Below are 21310 nucleotides of genomic sequence, written 5' to 3'. Positions count from 1 at the left end.
CATGCTATTCCCAGCTAGTGCTATCCACCAGATCAAAATAAATTTGTTACAATATTTTTTTTTTCAGATTTATTCTTTTAGATAAAAATGCATATCAGACACTCCCGGGCAGACACTGTTTGCCATAAAAAAGCAGATGGATATTTGAGTTTGGCGCACTGTTGGTGTGCTTTATCCACAAATGATATATCTCTGCGAAATTTCAGATATACAATACGTTGCGCTATCCCTGCTATCTATGTAATTTAGTGACGTGATCGCAATTGCGCTATCCTTGAAAACTATGTGTAATGCGTACGTGATGTATATATATATATATAGTGCAGTGACGTAATCCGCCTGAAGCGCCCTCGACTATTTTAGCCTTTTTTAGGATGAAAAGAATCATGTATTTTATCCTTGTAAACAGAAAATATTGACCAAGAAAAACGAAGACGAAAAATTTAAGAAATCGAATTGAATATCGAACGGTAGTGCACAAAATACAACCATCCGAGTCTGACAACCTGAATGAAGTGCATGCATGTACCGGTAGCAGCGTAACACTAACAGCGAAAGCAACTCGACACAAAACCAAGCCCAAACCAACGGCAGGCCAAGCAAGCCAGGTACCGGTAAGACCGCGACTTGGCTGAGCTGAGCTGAGATCAAGAGCGAGCTAGACCCACACAGTCATACGGTAAGTACAATCCCATTCCAGCCAAGGCAAGGAAAAGGAAAGGACTCTCCAACAAAAATGAAATTCTTTTGATTTTTGTGCAACATATGTCACCATAGCTACAGACAGTTTGTCAAGTTTGATATATTTATAATGATAATCAGGGCCGGGTTAACAATAAAAAATATACCGGTAAGTAAAACATATATACCGGTAGGCGGTACATGTACGGTACCACTACCAGGCCTTTATTTCAAAAGTAGAGGGAATAATTGCAAGTCACCTCTCTTGTGTGTGTGCACTTGTTGTGTACAAAAGTCCATTGGAGTGGAAAGAAGTCGCCAGTGCAGCGCTGACGAAATAAACGGCAGTGAATGGACTGGTGACTTAAACCAGGATAATGCAAAGGGAATTATTCTGTTCATCATCGGTTGTATTGGCAAAACTTACTATTTTTCCCTCGGGGTGAAAATAGTAATTCCAACCTTGGATGAATAATTCCCGATACTTGATCAATGCCAGGTATATTTGTATACTATGGCAGCGTTTCCACTGATCCGAAACAAATTCCCGAAAAATGAATCCCAAATTTCCCGAAATTCATAGACATTTCCTGGAATTTTCAAGTTTGATTTAATGAAATTAACAAATCTTGGCCTCGGACAATGTTACAGCAAGCTTGAATTAAAGTTTGAACTTGGTCCAAGTGACCAAAATCAAGGAATTTAATCTTTTTTTCTTTACGCCCAATAAAAAAAGGAACAGAATTATAAAATGTGAGCGCGGAACGTGAGCTGAAAATTAGAGCTACATGTATCTATGAAACAAACAATTTCTTTAAACTTTAAATCTAACATGATTATTGAAATTTGTTACCTTGAGGCCTTGATAATTCTTTGTAACTTTCAGATTTCCCGGAATTACCTGGAATTTTTTCATTATCCGAAAATTACAGAAAAATGATCTGGATTATCTGCGTAATTTAAGTAACTTCCTTCAAAGTGGAAACACTGCTCTATAGCTATGAACTTTGACATCACAATGGATGAAAAGATAATTAATCAGCTACATAGGTATCAGATGATTTATGTAGCTAAAAAAAGCCCCCTCTTCCCTCCCGAGCTAGATAGGGTTAAGAGTTGTGTTCTGTAACTAATACTTGTCAAGGGTAGCCTATGGTTGCGCACCACTACTGGGTTGCATTTCAGATAATTAAAAATACTTGTTTTGGGTGCTTTTTGAAATCCCATGAACACATATGATATCCACTGATCAATGGAAGTTCCCGCCCCCCATTGGTTATTTGGCCAACCACAAAATGTGGTTATTTTGGGCTGAATGGGTTTTTAAAAATCTAAGGACATAAATATTGGTAAAGATTGTAATGAAATGAAATCAAAGAAAAACTCAGTTCCCTTATTATTTGTTATAAAAGAATAAAACTCTTCACAGACATGAAAAGGGTGGTCATTTCAGGATACATTCAATGAAATATGATATGATTTCAATAATGTCTGGAGGCTAATATTTGAGAATATTAATGTAGTCAGGGGAGGGGGCGCTCGACTGTATGTTGCACACACACACATGGGGCCATTGGTTTTCAAGCTAATAAGTGAATTTTAGAGTTGCACCAAAATCCAACCCAATTCAGGAGAAAAGATACATAGTGTGATGTGACTCACTCAGTTTGTATTTTTGTTTGAATTCTAGAAAGGTACACACTGTACTTACATGTAAATGCAGCAATACAATTTAGTGCCCCCCCCCATCCCCATGTTCAATGTGATTTCATATACACAGATAGTCATATCTAAACTACATGTATATTCTTGCTTGTTTGTTTATTTGCAGGTATTGTTTTGCATTCATAATTGCCAAGATAGGACAGGAACATGATTGAATGGACAATGTTATCTGCCGCATTTCTTCCCTCTTTACTCCTCTTGCAAGTTGTGACAATTTCACAAGGTAAAACTTCTTATTTCCTTTATTTTACAAGTGTTCAAGATGATATTTCATGTGCTCTGTTATCAAATGTCAAGTCGCCTCCTACAAAAGGTTGATGTGAAGAGTGATTACTGTTGGACGCAGGTGCCCCCCTCCCCATTCTGGGACTTTTTGGCAAGAAATAGCATATCAGCAGAAAGCTGTTTTTTAGTGACATCAAACGTTGATGGAACAACAACAATCAGAAAAATATGTGAACAATTTTCATATTTCAAGTAATAGTTACTAAGGTGTATTCAATGTTGATTTTCAAATTTAAACAGCATTATGAACCATGATTGGAAATGCAATGACAAAACAAGGATATAATGAGAAACAATGTCCCGCATTCCCGGTCGTAAAAGCGAGAGTCTTTCAGATCCTTATAGGGAGGAAACTTTAAATACCAAAAAGATATGTTTGAAAACGTGATCAGCTCAGGTTTTACCATTATCAGCATCGCGAATACAACATTGAACACAATAGCACAATACGTTTCTATTGACAATGTCCCTTCTTAGATGAAACATGTCTACATCAGAGTGCCCTAAGGTTCTGTGTTAGGCCCGTTACTTTTTTAAACATAAAAAAAAATGATTTACAGCATGTTATTGTTAGTAATTATATAATTTTTACTCTGTACGTTTTGCAGATGATACAAATTTGTTTTTGTCTGTTGATTATTTTAGATGAGTTAACTTCAACTTTGGATTTACAACTGAAAAAAAAAATACATGAGTGGTTTCTTGCCAATGAATTGAAATTTCAATCTAAAAATAAGAACATTTTATCTGATAACTGGTATTTATATTCAAATAGTAAAATTCCTGACTTTTTTTCCTGTAGTTGAGTCTACAAGATTTATGGGTGTAGTCATAGATGGCAAACTGACTTGGAAAGATCACATGAATTATATAGCTTGTATAGTTTCTAAATCCATTGGTGCAATAAACAGATTAAAATAATAAATTCCATTAAACTCAGTTGATTGTCCTTACTTCAAATATTGTAATATACTCTGGGTAACTGTGCAATGGTTCATCTAAACCGAATAAATGTTTTACAGAAATGTACAATAAGAGTTATCCTCCCCCAAAACAAGTACACAACCATTGTTTAAAATACTTAATTTACTCTCTATCAGTAATATAAACACCTATCAAATTGCAATTTTCATGTACTTATTATTTCTCCATAATTCTCTTCCCTTTTTCTATGATGATTTATTTGTAAAAAACGAATCTCTTAGTTACATTACCAGACAGTCTGAAAACTTTTATTTGCCAAATTTCAAATACAATTTCTCACGAACTACAATTGAATATGTACAGTAATGTTGGACCCACTCTCTGAAATAGTTACCTAATGATCTTCAATCTTGCCCTTCACTAAACTCCTTCAAACAAAAATATTTTTAAAAAGCTCATAATAAATTCGTGAATTGTTTCTTCAGCTGTTTTGTTTTTTGCTTTTGTGTTTTGCCTAGGTTAGTTCTGTTTGTAACACTTTTTTTTGTTTACAACCGTTTGGGATTTGCCTTTAATAGGCTGTTAGCCTTTGTTAAATTCCACACATTTGTATTTGTTTTCTCTGTGTTTTGTGTGATCCTATGTATTATGTCCTATTTTATCACCGTAATCATATTTATTGTCTTTTTATACATGTACAAATGTGAAATAAGTTGAACTGAATTGAAGTATAGCAGGTTGCCTGAATAAAAGTCTATTTTGTGAATATTGTTTGTTTTGTTATTGGCAGGTCAGAATATACGTTTGCAAGATGGTGGTCCAACCTATGGAAGATTGGAGATTTTGTACAATGGAGAATGGGGCACAGTTTGTGATGACAACTTTGGGTTGGAGGATGCACAGGTACAGACAAATCTAAAGGAATGCCAAATGGTCAGATTTTTAACCAAGAGTGTGCCGCACAATAATGTTGATCTTGATTGTCAGACATGTGAGAAGCTTTACCCATCTGAACCATACATGTACGTATATGTACATGCAGGTAACAGTTGGCAGGAAGAGTTTTTGTGCTCTCATATAGCGATTTCTGAGCTACTTGTGCCAATTGAAACAGGGATGTGAATTTTCTGATCCAGAATTTGTTTTCCTCAGAACTTTCACTTTTCAAATATCTTTGCTTCCTTCGAAAATATTTTGGAAATTAGTTGATTACTTTCTGCCATTTATGTCATCCTTGCATCAAGAATGTGAAACCATTACATCATTAATAATCTGTGATTAGAGACAGAACAGGAAGGTCAAAGTTCCTTCCTGCTGGCTCCTTACCAGGTTTGAAGGGACAAATGATATTGTCAAAAAAAGAAAAAATATTTCTGACAATGAAAGTTATACCATATCCTTCTCAAGTCAGTGTATAATTAACAATACTTGCAAAATTTTAGACCAAAAGGGATCAATAAGTATGTTAAAAAGTGATAATAGATATTTGCTGTGGACCAGCCATAACCCTATCTAGGCCGGGACAGACCTCGGAGACCCCCCTCCCCCCTCAACGATTCGTGCAATATTTTTGCAGCACAAATTTTTTTTACCGCGCTGCTCGCTGACCTTTTACTTTCAAGTCTTGCTCAACTTTTGAGACAAATATTGCGATGCGTGGGTACACGGTTCAAAAATTTTGCAACATTTTGTAAGTGCATGTCAGGCCAAAAATTGCTCAAAAATGTGATTTAGTGTACAAAATCAATGCAAACTGTGTTTTCAACCAATAATTATAAGTGTATGATTATTTTTAGTTTTTCTGGTCTAAATGGATTTTTAAAATGCTGTTTATGATCTCAAAAGAGTTCTCGACAAAGTTCATAAAAAAACATTGAAAAGCAAATGGGGAAAAAAAGCAAAGAAATATATATAAGAAAGTGCAATAAACAATATAATACATCAGAAATTGATCTGATTTTTTCCACGTATATTTGCTAAGAACACCACAAAGAGTTCTTTGCCAAAAATTACCAAACTTGGAGCTCTATTTAGGGAGTAAGATGAAAAAGTATGATTTTGCATACTAATTATGCATAAATCACCTAATAGCGATTTTCATGAAATAGATACAATTTTGTAGATTATGTCCCAGACAACATGGGTGCCAATTTTCAGTGCGATCAATGACCAAGATCACAAGGGGGTCCTGCGAGGCCCCCCCCCCCCTCCCAGGCCTAGATAAGGTTAAAGTGACCAATAGAGTACTGTGTGGGCTGGAACAGCGGCTTGTGACATACATAGAGACCTATGTCTACCGGAAGAATTCTCTTAAAGGACAAGTCCACCCCAACAAAAAGTTGATTTGAATAAAAAGAGAAAAATCCAACAAGCATAACACTGAAAATTTCATCAAAATCGGATGAAAATAAGAAAGTTATGACATTTTAAAGTTATGCTTAATTTATCAAAACGGTTATATGCACTTCCTGGTCGGTATGCGAATGAGGAGACTGATGATGTCATCCACTCACTATTTCTTTTGTTTTTCATTATGTGAAATATTCAGATTTTCTCCTCATTCACATTGTCAAGTGAAACAACAATTTTATTCCTTCCTGAACATGTTGAATTAGCGTTGTTAAGTACTATATGGTTCAGTCAAGTTTGTCCTTATTGTCAAATATGTAAGAAATGAAATAGTGAGTGAAGAACAGCATCGACTGTGTCATTATTTTGCATGTCACTGAATGGTGCATATACATGTAACTGTTTTGTGAAAAATAAGCGAAACTTTAAAAAGTCATAACTTCCTTATTTTACATACGATTTTGATTAAATTATCAGCGTTATGCTAGTTTGATTCTTCTCTATTTATCCAAATCAACATTTTTCTGAGTGAACTTGACCTTTAGTGACATGAGGTTATGCTATTGTAAATATCTGAATATAAGAATGACCGTCTGGCGTTTAGTCTTTTAAGCAGATTGGATGGCCTAAAGGTTTGCAATTATGATTACTACCTTAAATGTGAAACAGAGCCCAGTTCCTTGGAAGTGTCTTCTTCATTGAAATCTACTTTTTTTGTGGTAAGCTTTCCTATCAATGAGTTACTGTATTCATTTTGAATTGATTGTTTGAATTTTTTTTTCAATTTTTGTTATTTGGTGCAGGTGGCTTGCCGCGAGCTTGGGTTAGACTCGCTTTTGACGAGCGTTTACGGAGGCAGTAGATACGGGCCAGGGACGGGACAAATCTGGTTGGATGAAGTGGAATGTACTGGTTCAGAGTCGAGGTTGGCTAGCTGTTCCCACAATGACTATGGTTCCCATGATTGTTCTCATTCAGAGGATGTTGGCATCGTCTGTGGATCAACTACAGATTCCGTGATTGGAGGTAAAAGAAAATCCAATCATTTGTTGATTTTGCTTTGGCAACAATTGCTCCTGCACATTAAAGACTGTCTTTAGTTTGGGTGAATTCCCCCAAAAGTGCATGTCACTATTCCATTTCATTACTAGATTATATTAATGCATTTCCCCAAAGTGGTTTTGGCGTGAAGGATATAAACTAAAAATGTGTTTTATTGGATAAATTTACAAATTTTACATAAAAATTTTAATTGATCTGGTGCTCGATCAAAATAAAACATCTGTATTGTGTTTTTTTTCTTGTTTATATAAACACCTTCTCAAGCATGGAATGGGCTGACAATGTCAGGATATTTTCTTTTTCAGTAGCCTTCTCATATCCAATTACTAAATTTGTAAACCAAGTGCTGAAATGGCTATCTTAAATTAAATAAAATCATTGCTGAGAGAGGGCGCTAGATTTAAATTTAAGTCATAGCGATCGAAAAAAAGCCATATTTAAATTCTGTTGGGGAAAATGTGTTCAATGACTATTATGCATTTTGTAATATTGTAATGTTCGATTCGATGATCTTCTAGTGTGGTTCATGTAACTGCCCTTTTACCAAAGCTAAAGACAGGCTTGTTGTTCAAATTTATTCAAATTGTTGATTTGAATAAATAGAGAAAAATCAAACTAGCAGAACGCTAACAATTTCTTCCAAATCGGATGTAAAATAAGAAAGTAATGGCATTTTAAAGTTTCGCCTATTAAAAAAAAAAACTGATATGCACTACTCAGTGCCATGAAAATGAGTCAGTCCATCACTCACTATTTCTTTTGTTTTTTATTGTTTGAATTATACAATATTTCATTTTCTAAAGATTTGACAATAAGTACATGTACCAACTTGACTGAACCATATAGTGTTAAACAATGCTAATTTTACATGTTCAGGGAGGAATTAATTGTTGTTTCACTTGACAATGAGGAGAGAATGAGAATATTTCATAATTCATTTAATAAAATACAAAAGAAATAGTGAGTGGATGACGTCATCAGTCTCCTCATTTGCATACCTACCAGGATGTGCACATAACTGTTTTGTGAAATTAAGTGAAACTTAAAAATGTCATAACTTTCTTATTTTACATCAAATTTTGATGAAATTTTCAGCGTTGTGCTTGTTGGATATTTCTCTTTTTATTCAAATCAACTTTTAGTTGGCTGGACTTGTCCTGTAAGCCTATTCTACATTAAACCAACCTCAAAACCTAATCCTTAGCCTAATCATGATTCTCACACCATTCTGAACCCAAAACTCTATAATCACCACCCTAATCCTGTGAGTTGTATCCTCATAGAACTGAGTCAATTTTAATAGCTCTTGGCTCACTTATCAAATACCACATGCCAGCTCATTCACCTAATGCAAATATTATAATCCAATTTTGAAAAGCTGCCCCCACATCTTTTTGTTTGAAGGAAATGAAGAGAAATGAATAAGAATTGTATGAGCATGTGATTGATTATAATGAATTCTTTAAAGAATTTTTTTCAGGAATGTTGGATATGCAGCATAGCATCCCATTAAAGTTAAGGATTATTCAAAATTCTTGATAAGTCTGTGGGTAAACCCAAAATATCTTCCTATATCTTCAGAAAAATCAAGACAATTTTGAGCAATCATCACTGGAGCTAATACCTACATGTAGGACATTTGACTATATCATCAAGAGATGATATTTCTTCCAGATTTCTATTATGTACAGACAATGAAGTTGCTTACATTGGCTAAATATAATGATTTAAATTTGTTTTGTCATATTGGGACTTAATGGAACTTTTTGAAACATCAATAAAATTTGAAGAAAGTAGAATTCAGTTTTTATATTATCATATTTATTATTTAGCTAATATATATATATATATATATATAAAGCTGCTTACATTCAAATTTGGATACATGTTTGGAACTGATTTGAATAAGTATTTTATACATGAAATATGTATTGATGAATATATTCAAGTATGGTAGCAAATATATGAATTGATTGGTGAGGATTAAAAAATAATGAATTGAAAACTTCAAGAGATGAATAAAGAATATCAGTGAAAAATTGTAACATTTGCAATTGAACCAAGAAAATATAATCAGAAATACATGTAGCTAAATATAATGATTTAAATTTGTTAAATATTGGGACTTTTTGAAACATCAATAATATTTGAAGAAATTATAATGCAGTTTTTATATTATTGTATTATTATTTAGCTAATGTTATGTATTCACTTGCATGTTATAAGCTCCAAAATGTATTTAAAACCAGATACAGTGTTCCTTTCTACATGTACATGTACTAATATGTATTGGTTGCCTCCAGATTAATATTTGAAGAAATGTTCTCTAAATAAACCATACCAAAGGGGATCATTGTGAACGAGAAAGCACATGACTTTCAATACAATAATGACAACTGAACGAGAATCATTCAAACCTGACAGGTCCGAGACAGGACTTCTGTTTGTTTGTGTTAAATGCTAAATTTTGCTATACCCAAATATATAGCAAAATTGTGCTATACCCCCCCCCCCCCCGTCCTCAATATATCTCAAATAGCCCAGTCCATTTTAATGTAATGATCTCTTAACCTCTTATTGCAGGTGAATTACGTCTGGTAAATGGAGATTCTAATTACGGAAGACTGGAAATCTCTGTGAACGGTGTCTGGGGTACCGTCTGTGATGATAGCTTTGACAGCTCAGATGCAAGGGTAATTTATCTTTGAGCTTTGTTTCTATGTCGCCTCGGTTTATGCATCAAACAGTTATACAATGGTGAATTTTCCATCATGTTAAGGACATTTCACAGTAATATTTGCGGCCGTTCTGATCTGCGCATGGTCAAGGTACCCTTATGGTGAAAACAATGCATATTAAAGGTCAAGTCCACCCCAGAAAAATGTTGATTTGAATCAATTGAGAAAAATCGAACAAGCAAAACGCTGAAAATTTCATCAAAATCAGTTGTAAATTAAGAAAGTTATGACAAATTAAAGTTTCACTTATTTTTCACAAAATAGTTATATGCACAACTTAGTAACATGCAAATGAGAGAGTCGATGATATCCCTCACTCTCTATTTCTTTTGTTTTTTATTGTTTGAATTATACAATATTTCAATTTTTACAGATTTGACAATACATGTAAAGACCAACTTGACTGAACCATAAATTGTTAAAACTATGGTAGTACCACATGTTCAGGGCGGAATAAAACTTTATCTTACAGGACAACGGGGAGAAAATTAAAATATTTCATAATATAAAATCCAAAGAAATAGTGAGTGAGTGATGTCATCAGTCCCCTCATGTGCATGCTAACCAGGATGTGAATATAAATGTTTGTAAAATTATGCGAAAGTCATTAAACTTTCTTATTTCAAATCCGAGTGTTGTGCTTTTTGGATTTTTCTCTTTTTATTTAAATCAACTTTTTGTTTGGGTGGACTTGTTCTTTAAATAAACCTGTGGCCTTTAACACAGAGCTTAGAATGATTGATCACATTGACTGTGATTTTCAATTAATGGGGAAAATCAAGTGTACGATTTTTCTCTGTTCTTTGTGTTACTGCACACTGGTCGATACTAACTTTCATGAATATACTGTTGGCTACATGTAAATGTTTGTTCGACTTTGTGTGCGTACATTTTTTCTTTGCTTCTATACAGGTTGGAAAACAAGTACACAATAGTTTTATATACAGGCTTAGTCCTACATGTCACTGGCATAATATTTGGTATTATTGATTTTGATGGCTACATCTAGTCGAAGGGGTTATTGTAAAGAAAAAAACATGACACTATTTTCAACCAATTTTATAGATGACTGCATTAGAGTACGTTGATGTTTAACCCTAAAAGGACCCCCCCCTCAACGCTTCGCGCTATATTTCCAAAACGCAAAAAGATAGCGCTGCAAAATTTTATGACTTTTTTTAGGTTTCACGCAACTTTTGAGACTAAATTCGCGACACACGGGTATAGCATCACGATGCCACATGACTTTTTACGAGACAATGTCATGCCGATAATGGCTCATTTTTATACTTTGTGTACAAAGTCTATTCATTGCAGTGATTATTTTCTTTCTAATCGGTCTGCTTAATTAATTTAGGGTTTAATTTAGTTGTTAAATGGTCTGTAATAATTTCCATTGAAAAAAAAACAATAAAAAACAAAGAAATACATAAGAAATTCTAAAAACAAAGAAATACATAGGAAAAAATAGGCTTTCACAATTTTTCTTTGCGGAAACCTTTAAATTAGATTACAAAAATGACATCTGGTAAAAGAGAAGAAAATTTGAAGTGAAATTGGGTGTTCAATATGCAAATAATGTTTTTCACAAAAAAATTTGCAGATATTTATTAATAATGAGAAATAATTATTTTCAGAATTTATTTTTTATACTGACTTGTAGTTTTATGTGGTAGTGCCAAATTTTGATGCGATCTCGCGAATGGCAGCCGAGATCAGAAGGGGGGGCATGATGGCCCCCCCCCCCCAGTCCTCAATACATAGTATAGTGGGGTCGTAATGAGGGAGAGAACAATCCTGGTAAAACAACATTTATTTGTTATAATATGAATAGGTTGCCTGCCGTCAGCTTGGCTTGGACACATCGACAGTAGACTACTATACGAGTTCAAGATTTGGTGAAGGAACTGGGTCTATTTGGTTGGATGAATTAGGTTGCCTTGGTACAGAAACAACCCTGGACAGCTGTTATCACAGTGTCTTTGGTGTTCATGATTGCACCCATGCAGAAGATGTTGGCATTTCGTGTGGAACAAGTAAGTATGAATTTCAGAACTTTGAATACTGGCTTTGAGGAAGATACTGCATGCATTTCCCAAAGCCGTCTCATATTGCCCCAATCTCGACAAGGGCACTATAGGTTTATTGAGGTAAATATATGAGGTATCTCCTGCAAACTAATGTTAGCGAATGTTATTACGCATCACCTACAGTTGTTATATATTGTGTTGATTTCAGGTTGTTCGTGTAGAACAATGTAGGCCTCATCCTGGCAAAGTAGTTGTGACAGCACACATACACGTGCAATTAACGTATACCCAATTTTGTACTTAGTTTCGACCAGCTGTAAATATAAATATTATGGACCGATGATTTAGTACAGAGGCGCAATAAGAAAATGAAAAAAAAAATTATGAAGGAGGGTGTCTGAATTATGGTCCATAGTCATGAAGCTGCCCATTTTGACTTATATGATGGAGAGTCAATCAAGTGGACAGACAAAAAATTCAATCTTGTCTCTAAGATACCTCATTCAAGTGATAATGAATGATATTTTTATTTTGTTTGTCATTATTGCAGGTTTTTGTCTCGCCTGCATAGCAGAGCGAGACTGTAGGCGCCGCTTTTCCGACGGCGGCGTCGTCGTCAACATTGAAATCTTAACCAAGGTTAAGTTTTTGAAATAACTAAGAAAGTATATGGACCTATTTCATGAAACTTGGACATAAAGGTGATCAAATATTACTGAACATCCTGTCTGAGTTTCAGATCACATGACCAAGGTCAAAGGTCATTTAGGATCAATGAACTTAGACCATGTTGAGGGAATCAATATCGAAATCTTAACCAAGATAAAGTTTTTGAAATTTCATCATAACTTAGAAAGTATTTGGACCTAGTTTATGAAACCTGGACATAAGGGTGATAGTGTATCACTGAAGATCCTGCCAGAGATTTAGGTCACATGACCAAGGTCAAAGTTCACTTAGGGTCAACAAACTTTTACCATGTTGGGGGTATTTGTGGAATTGTCATCATAACTTTGACATTTTATGGATCTAGTTCATGAAACCTAGACATAAGAGTAACCATGTATCCCTGAATATCCTGTGCGTGTTTCAGGTCACATGACCAAGATCAAAGGTCATTTAAGGTCAATGAACTTTGTCCGTGTTGGGGGTATTTGTTGAATTGGCATCAGAAATTAAAAAGTTTATGGATCTACCATGTAGTTCATGAAACATAGATATAAGGGTAATCAAGTATGAATTATTGTTTTGCACATATCTTAGGTCACATGATCATAGTCAAAGGTCATGTTGGGTCAATGGACATAGTATTTCATTATCATATGAGTTTTTCTTTTGTGAATTATTATTCAATAGCTGCTTTCAAAGTCAGCACTGCTGCTATAGTGAATCGCGTAATGCAGGCGAGACAGCCAGAGGCCTTCCACTTGTTTCATGAATTGATGAGTGTAAAAAATTGTAAGGATGCTTTCGTCATGAGGTCTGCATCTCTATGTAATACAGTATTATTCCTTGTTCCTATAACTCTACACATAACATTTCTTGATGATGTTTGTCCTTTACTTGTGCAGTACCACACCTTCAGTAGAACTGTGGAACCCCACTTTTATTAACCTTGCACAAGATGTATTTGTTATTTGAATGCTTAGAGTATATATTGCATGGTCCCAAGAAAATAATGTGAAGTCTGTTTTCTTTCGTATTAAAAATTTGATTGCCTGATTTTGCTTTATAGCAAATGTAGGAGGAAGTTCTGGAGGCTTGTCTGGTGTGGGAAGTTGGATAGGGGGTGCCATCTTCATCATTGTCATATGTGTGGTAGCAATACTGTTCAGACGAAGACGAATGTACGCAATGCGCCAACGTCAAACTACGAGGTTTGTCCAGCCACCTACTACTACCACAGTCCATGTCACCACCAACCCCAGTGCCCCGGGGAACACACCTATGCCTACCTACCACCACGCTCCAGCGCCGCAGCAGCAACCTGGCGAACCGCGCCCGTACCCCACACAGACATTCACACCTACTTACCCGGCGGCGGCGGCGGCTGGAGGTGCTCCACCGGCAAACCCATACCCTGTTCAGGCTTTCCCACCCACCACACAGTATCCAGCACAGCCTCCATCAGATACCAACCCCTACCCTCCTCCGCAGGGAGCCGGGACTGCCGGTTACCCTCCTCAGCCAACAGCATCTGCCTACCCGCCCCCATCGGCATCAAGTGCTCCAGCCTACCCGCCCCCATCGGCAGCAAGTGCTCCAGCCTACCCGCCCCCATCGGCAGCTAGTGCTCCAGCCTATCCGCCCCCATCAGCAGCAAGTGCTCCAGCCTACCCACCCCCATCTACAAGAGATGCATCGGCCTATCCTCCCCAACAACCTTATGATGCATCAGCTGCATACCCCCCAAGCAATAATACTCCCGTGGGAGACCTTCCCCCTCCGCCTTCTTATGAAGACATCGTCAAGCAGTAACTTCCGGGTTAATTAAAATTCTGCAATGTACGCCTCCAGCACAGCCTCCATCAGATACCAATCCCTACCCTCCTCCGCAGGGAGCCGGGACTGCCGGTTACCCTCCTCAGCCAACAGCACCTGCCTACCCACCCCCATCGGCATCAAGTGCTCCAGCCTACCCGCCCCCATCGGCAGCAAGTGCTCCAGCCTACCCGCCCCCATCGGCAGCTAGTGCTCCAGCCTATCCGCCCCCATCAGCAGCAAGTGCTCCAGCCTACCCACCCCCATCTACAGGAGATGCATCGGCCTATCCTCCCCAACAACCTTATGATGCATCAGCTGCATACCCCCCAAGCAATAATACTCCCGTGGGAGACCTTCCCCCTCCGCCTTCTTATGAAGACATTGTCAAGCAGTAACTTCCGGGTTAATTAAAATTCTGCAATGTACGCCTCCAGCACAGCCTCCATCAGATACCAATCCCTACCCTCCTCCGCAGGGAGCCGGGACTGCCGGTTACCCTCCTCAGCCAACAGCACCTGCCTACCCACCCCCATCGGCATCAAGTGCTCCAGCCTACCCGCCCCCATCGGCAGCAAGTGCTCCAGCCTACCCGCCCCCATCGGCAGCTAGTGCTCCAGCCTATCCGCCCCCATCAGCAGCAAGTGCTCCAGCCTACCCACCCCCATCTACAGGAGATGCATCGGCCTATCCTCCCCAACAACCTTATGATGCATCAGCTGCATACCCCCCAAGCAATAATACTCCCGTGGGAGACCTTCCCCCTCCGCCTTCTTATGAAGACATCGTCAAGCAGTAACTTCCGTGTTAACTAAAATTCTGCAATTATCTTAGCTCTCAACTTTTTCATCCAGATGAATTGTGGTATAATTTACATCAGAAATTTCAGGGTGAAGTGTAAGATGTGACATTTTAAAATGCTTACTGTGTGCAAGAAATATGTCAAAGCACATGTATGCAGATTCCACTTCCAGTCGCATTATAATTTTTGACGCGTCGTTTTTAATACTTGGTGCTGTCAGTTTTACAGGGGTGAGTCTTTCTTTCAAGTTTATACTGTCAATTTATCTTGACAACTGAGGCTTTAATACAATACATACAGAAAGTTTTGTGTTCATGTATATTGTGGACACCATGATGTCCCAAAAATCGGTCAGTCGCATTACACAAAAAGGACATGGAAAAAAAAGTGACTGATTACTGTTTAATTGTTCTTTCAAATCAAAACACTTTTACCAATTTCAATACCTGCAAAACATTACTTACATAATTATAGAAGTCTCAAATATTAAAGACATTTGAATTTGGGAAGCAACTTCCAGTTTCTTTTGTGGATACAAAACTTCGGTCAGTCACATTATGGTTAGTCGCATTACACTTTGTCCGGCACTACAATTTCAACATTTTTTAAACCCTTCCCGCATCTTATGTTTGAAAATTTTCTTCTAATATGATGTAAAATGATGACCTTCAGATTATCCAATTGAAAATTTTACAAAACAAATAATAGTTTTATGTTAAATTGAAATTAAGGAAAATGAAATATATGTAGTCCCATGTATATAATTGTTTGTATGGTTCGGATTCTCCTATAAGGAGATGCGTAAGAAAAGGAAATTTAAGGCCGATTACTATCACCCTTTGTATTTACAAACTTCCATATGAGTTTTAATTAAAAATTTTGATCCAGATTTGAAAAAGAGCCAATATAATTGTCCGCATTTGCTTGGAATCGCCCATCTAATGGCATTATTCTAGTGTATGGCATTAACTCAATATCATTCTAGATGCTCTCATTTACAATGCAACTGACAAAACAGGCACTTTAAGAATAGTATTGTCCAAAGAACCAACAAAATCTACAAGATCGGATGTGATATGATGTAATTGTTTGTATTCTTTAAGAGTACCTCAGGGAAACGTGTGTCCTTATGTTTTATCACTTTTTATACAGGTAATCACAAACACTTCAGTAGAAGAAGACATATATGTTAGGCAATCTCTATTTTAGTCATTAACATGGTTTCCTATTGGAAAGAAATCTTGAGGTAGTGGAATTTGAAAATCGAATAAAGATTATTTTGATTGCGCTTTCAAAATTTACTGAACAAACTGGCACAGCCAACACTAGACATGGACTTCTACAAAAACGCTAACCACCTGTTCATGACATTTTTTTTTGTAACACAATAAAAACAAAGGTACTTGTACTGAATCTAAAATTTCACTGAACATTCTGTCTCAATAAATATGTTCTGCAATGTCCGATTCATTTTCTCTTCACAATGAAAAGATGATTTCTTCATTGTTGGGGATTCATCACTGGTAATACAAGGTTAAAAGTGTGTTTATTCTGAAGATTGTTAAATAAACTGCCATCATCCATGTGGCTATGTCAAAGGATGATCAGAGAAGAGAGTCTTTCCCAGAGTTGACACGGTTGATTCATTTCAATTTTTTAAACTGCCATTCTATATCAAAAGTTTCTATCAATGACTATGTCTTTGAAAAACAAAGATTTATCATTCCTGTTAATCATTTTTGTAGCACAGTTACTTAGCTAATATTCATTAAAAAAAATCTAAGTACTTTCATAATCAGGTAATGCCTTATATTACATGGTATGTACATTTAGAATACTCTCAAAAATATGAACTCTGTATTAGGTTATACATTTGGATAATATCGAAAGTATTTTTAAAGGTGGCATGTTTGTGAATGTGTTACGTCGGGGGGGGGGGGGGGCCGGGGGGGGGGAGGCTGGTCAAAAAAAATGTTTATGGTGGTGTGTTTTCAATTTAAAAACCTGTACTGTAGTGGAGCGGTTATGTGACAAAAAATGGCCAAGATGCTCGGATCTGGCAGAAAGTGTAAAAATTGGCATACAGGGGTATTTTTGGGCGCTGATTTCAAAAATTGCCGGCCCCAAGCGATTTGACCATCGGGTCGGCCGCCATTTTGAAATCCAAGATGGCCGCCATGAAAAATCATTAAATGTCATTTTTTTGAGTTTTACATGGCATGTGACACTGAAATTTGGCATATAGGGGTATTTTGAGGCACTGATTTCAAATATTGCCGGCCCCCAGCAATATGACCATTTGGTCGGCGGCAAAATGGCCGCCATCTTGAAATCCAAGATGGCCGCCATGATATATTATTGCAATCATTTTTTCGAGTTTTATATTAACTGCGGTATTGAAATTTGGCATATAGGCTTAATTCGGGTTGCTGATTTCAAATATTGCCGGCCCCAAGTGATTTGACCATCGGGTCGGCCGCCATTTTGAAATCCAAGATGGCCGCCATGAAAAATCATTAAATGTCATTTTCTTGAGTTTAACATGGCATGTGGCACTGAAATTTGGCATATAGGGGTATTTTGAGGCACTGATTTCAAATATTGCCAGCCCCCAGCAATTTGACCATTTGGCCGGCGGCAAAATGGCCGCCATCTTGAAATCCAAGATGGCCGCCATGATATATTATTGCAATTATTTTCTCGAGTTTTATATGAACTGCGGTATTGAAATTTGGCATATAGGCTTAATTTGGGGTGCTGATTTCAAATATTGCCAGCCCCAAGTGATTTGACCATCGGGTCGGCCGCCATTTTGAAATCCAAGATGGCCGCCATGAGAAATCTTTAATGTCATTTTCATGAGTTTTACATGACGTGTGACACTGAAATTTGGCATATAGGGGTATTTTTAGGCACTGATTTCAAATATTGCCGGCCCCCAGCAATTTTACAATTTGGTCGGCGGCAAACTTGCCGCCATTTTGAAATCCAAGATGGCCGCCATGAAAAATCATTAGATGTCATTTTCTTGAGTTTTACATGATAGGCGACACTGAAATTTGGCATATAGGGGTATTTTGAGGCACTGATGTCAAATATTGCCGGCCCCCAGCAATTTGACCTCCAGGTCTGCAGCAAAACGGCCGCCATCTTAAAATCCAAGATGGCCGCCATGAAAGATAATTTGCTCAAGTCTTACGTATGGCCTGTAACACTTTAAATTTGAAAAAAAAACTTGATCTTTGCATCCTTGATCAATGAAAAGAACATAGTAAATAGATGCTATTTTGAATTCCAATATGGTTACAAAGTTTGAATGATGTTCAACATTATAATGGTGAGTAAACATATGTATCATCAGTCAAAAGCGAAGAAAATAAGCTTTCTTTTGGCGTCCGAGTTGCTTTCTACACGTGTGTTAAATTCGACGGCATCGCCCACAACTGAGATTTCCCTGTGATCTCCACAGACGAATCCAGTAATGTTCATCCAATTTATGGCAGCCATCTTGAAATCAAAGATGGCTGCCATAAAAAAAATAATTAAAAATAATCAAGTATCATAATTATAATGTAGGTATTATTTTGAAATTTTGCATTTTTGGATAACCATCGTGTGTTCGACAATCTGACAATGGGAGCATGTTCGCCTCACAATCGGGAGATCGGGAGTTCAAGCTCCGACAGCATCAGACCAAAAGATGTTAGAAAAGGGGAGCTGCTTCTAACCTGTTTGGCGGTCAACGAATTAAAGGGGAAGTTCAACCTGACAAAAAGTTTATTGAAACAATAACAGAATAAGTAATGAAAAAAAATATTGAAGGTTTGAGGAAATTCCATCAAATATTTAAAAAGCTATTGGAATTTCATTTGGTGCATTTGTGACGTCAGATGCAAGCAGTTCCCCCATGTTTCTTATAGTACAAAAATCAATGAAATGTAGCCTCCTCAAAAAAATGAAAATGTTTTTTTATTGGACCCTCGGTATATCAACAAACAAATGATTTCACACCCGCTCCAGAAAGAAATAAAATACCCATGATGAACCATTTATGCATTTTATATCACACAACATAATGGGAAAGCTGCTCGTACAGTAGCCTATATGACGTCACAAATCAAAAACTTAAAATTCTAATATCTTTGATGGATCCACCAATATCTTTTTTATATCATATTTTCTTTTGTTTTTACAACAAACTTTTCTCTGGGGTGAACTCCCTTTTTAAAGGATAGAGCAACGTCCGATGTCGCGCTGCTAAGTTGCTGCCGTGCTCACGATCTACAGGGTATGTGCAAAATAAATTTTCGGAGCATTTCTGTTACTGAATTCTATTTTGAACAATAAAATATGTATTATTATCATCCATTATTAATATTAATTTCATTTCATCATCATCATCATCATACTATATAACCATCAGTACTTCAAGTCTGGAGCAGTTTTCTTCATGTTGATTTGTAATAAAATATTGCAATTATTGGAGCAATATTCTAAAACCAGCGAGCCAAAATCCTGCCTGTATTTCTAAAATGCAGTGCCTCAAATTGTTTAAAACCAAGAAAATGATTTTAATGAATTTGACAGTCTACCCTCTCTAGATTTCAAGATGGTGGCTATTTTGCAGCATATCTGTTGGACAGATTACTGGGGGCAATTTCAATATCCCTAGATGCCAAACTTTAAAATAATACGTTACGTGATACTAGATAAAGTGATTTTTTTTCAATGATATTTTTTCATGGCAGCCATCTTGGATTTCAAGATGGCTGACATTTTGCCTCTGACTCGGGATGCAGATCGCTGAGGGCCAGCAATATTTGAAATAAGCTCCCCACACTCCGTCGATTTGTCAAAGTGCAATAATGCAGATCATATAAAACTCAAAGAAATAATTTAAAGCCTCTCAACAGAAAATGATTGTTCCGGATGGTTATTATTCAACCAAAGCCACTTCAAATGTGTAACTGCAGAAGAAGCTAGCTGGTTTGTGTATTTATGGTGCTTCATACTTACGTAGCATCTATATCAGCAATTAAGGATGCCAAATTCCTTGCAACGGACAAAGATGTGGTTGTGTTGGATTTGTTTTCAGTGCCAATGCAATGGGTTTTACTCACCATTATAATGTTCAACATCATTCAAACTTGGTAACCATATTGGAATTCAAAATAGCATCTATTTACCATGTTCTTTTCATTGATCAAGGATGCAAAGATCAAGTTTTTTTCCAAATTTAAAGTAATACAGGCCATACGTAAGACTTGAGCAAATTATCTTTCATGGCGGCCATCTTGGATTTTAAGATGGCGGCCGTTTTGCTGCTGACCTGGAGGTCAAATTGCTGGGGGCCGGCAATATTTGACATCAGTGCCTCAAAATACCCCTATATGCCAAATTTCAGTGTCGCCTATCATGTAAAACTCAAGAAAATGACATTTAATGATTTTTCATGGCGGCCATCTTGGATTTCAAAATGGCGGCCATTTTGCCGCCGACCAAGTTGTCAAATTGCTGGGGGCCGGCAATATTTGAAATCAGTGCCTAAAAATACCCCTATATGCCAAATTTCAGTGTAACACGTCATGTAAAACTCGTGAAAATGACATTAAAGATTTCTCATGGCGGCCATCTTGGATTTCAAAATGGCGGCCGACCCGATGGTCAAATCACTTGGGGCCGGCAATTTTTGAAATCAGCACCCCAAATTAAGCCTATATGCCAAATTTCAGTGTCGCCTATCATGTAAAACTCAAGAAAATGACATTTAATGATTTTTCATGGCGGCCATCTTGGATTTCAAAATGGCGGCCATTTTGCCGCCGACCAAGTTGTCAAATTGCTGGGGGCCGGCAATATTTGAAATCAGTGCCTAAAAATACCCCTATATGCCAAATTTCAGTGTAACACGTCATGTAAAACTCGTGAAAATGACATTAAAGATTTCTCATGGCGGCCATCTTGGATTTCAAAATGGCGGCCGACCCGATGGTCAAATCACTTGGGGCCGGCAATTTTTGAAATCAGCACCCCAAATTAAGCCTATATGCCAAATTTCAATACCGCAGTTCATATAAAACTCGAGAAAATGATTGCAATAATATATCATGGCGGCCATCTTGGATTTCAAGATGGCGGCCATTTTGCCACCGACCAAATGGTCAAATTGCTGGGGGCCGGCAATATTTGAAATCAGTGCCTCAAAATACCCCTATATGCCAAATTTCAGTGTC

General features: G+C 36.9%; 2 protein-coding genes across 2 annotated transcripts; both read left to right on the top strand.

Annotated features, from left to right (window-relative positions):
* Positions 1–273: 273 nt before the first annotated feature.
* On the top strand, positions 274–16693 carry LOC129253983 (soluble scavenger receptor cysteine-rich domain-containing protein SSC5D-like). The gene is made up of 7 exons (XM_054892429.2): positions 274–679; positions 2513–2629; positions 4406–4518; positions 6768–6990; positions 9610–9719; positions 11599–11800; positions 13530–16693. The coding sequence occupies exons 2-7, from the start codon at positions 2554–2556 to the stop codon at positions 14270–14272; spliced, it is 1467 nt and encodes a 488-aa protein (XP_054748404.2). The 5' UTR covers positions 274–679; positions 2513–2553; the 3' UTR covers positions 14273–16693.
* LOC135153240 (uncharacterized) lies at positions 14298–15074 on the top strand. Its single transcript, XM_064095689.1, has 2 exons — positions 14298–14448; positions 14713–15074. The coding sequence occupies exons 1-2, from the start codon at positions 14298–14300 to the stop codon at positions 15072–15074; spliced, it is 513 nt and encodes a 170-aa protein (XP_063951759.1).
* Positions 16694–21310: the final 4617 nt, after the last annotated feature.

This window comes from Lytechinus pictus, chromosome 2 (genome assembly GCF_037042905.1).
Source record: "Lytechinus pictus isolate F3 Inbred chromosome 2, Lp3.0, whole genome shotgun sequence".
NCBI classification, from domain to species: Eukaryota; Metazoa; Echinodermata; class Echinoidea; order Temnopleuroida; family Toxopneustidae; genus Lytechinus; species Lytechinus pictus.
The sequence above is the reverse complement of the archived record's forward strand: the minus strand, read 5'-3'. Positions and strand labels throughout refer to the sequence as shown.

Excerpts from the sequence above, each read along its gene's own strand:
- LOC129253983 (XM_054892429.2), top strand. The coding sequence starts at position 2,554 with ATGATTGAATGGACAATGTTATCTGCCGCATTTCTTCCCTCTTTACTC. Across the intron at positions 2,630-4,405 it reads AGTTGTGACAATTTCACAAG|GTCAGAATATACGTTTGCAA; the intron begins GTAAAACTTCTT and ends TGTTATTGGCAG. Across the intron at positions 9,720-11,598 it reads TTGACAGCTCAGATGCAAGG|GTTGCCTGCCGTCAGCTTGG; the intron begins GTAATTTATCTT and ends TAATATGAATAG.
- LOC135153240 (XM_064095689.1), top strand. The coding sequence starts at position 14,298 with ATGTACGCCTCCAGCACAGCCTCCATCAGATACCAATCCCTACCCTCC. Across the intron at positions 14,449-14,712 it reads CCTACCCGCCCCCATCGGCA|CACAGCCTCCATCAGATACC; the intron begins GCAAGTGCTCCA and ends GTACGCCTCCAG.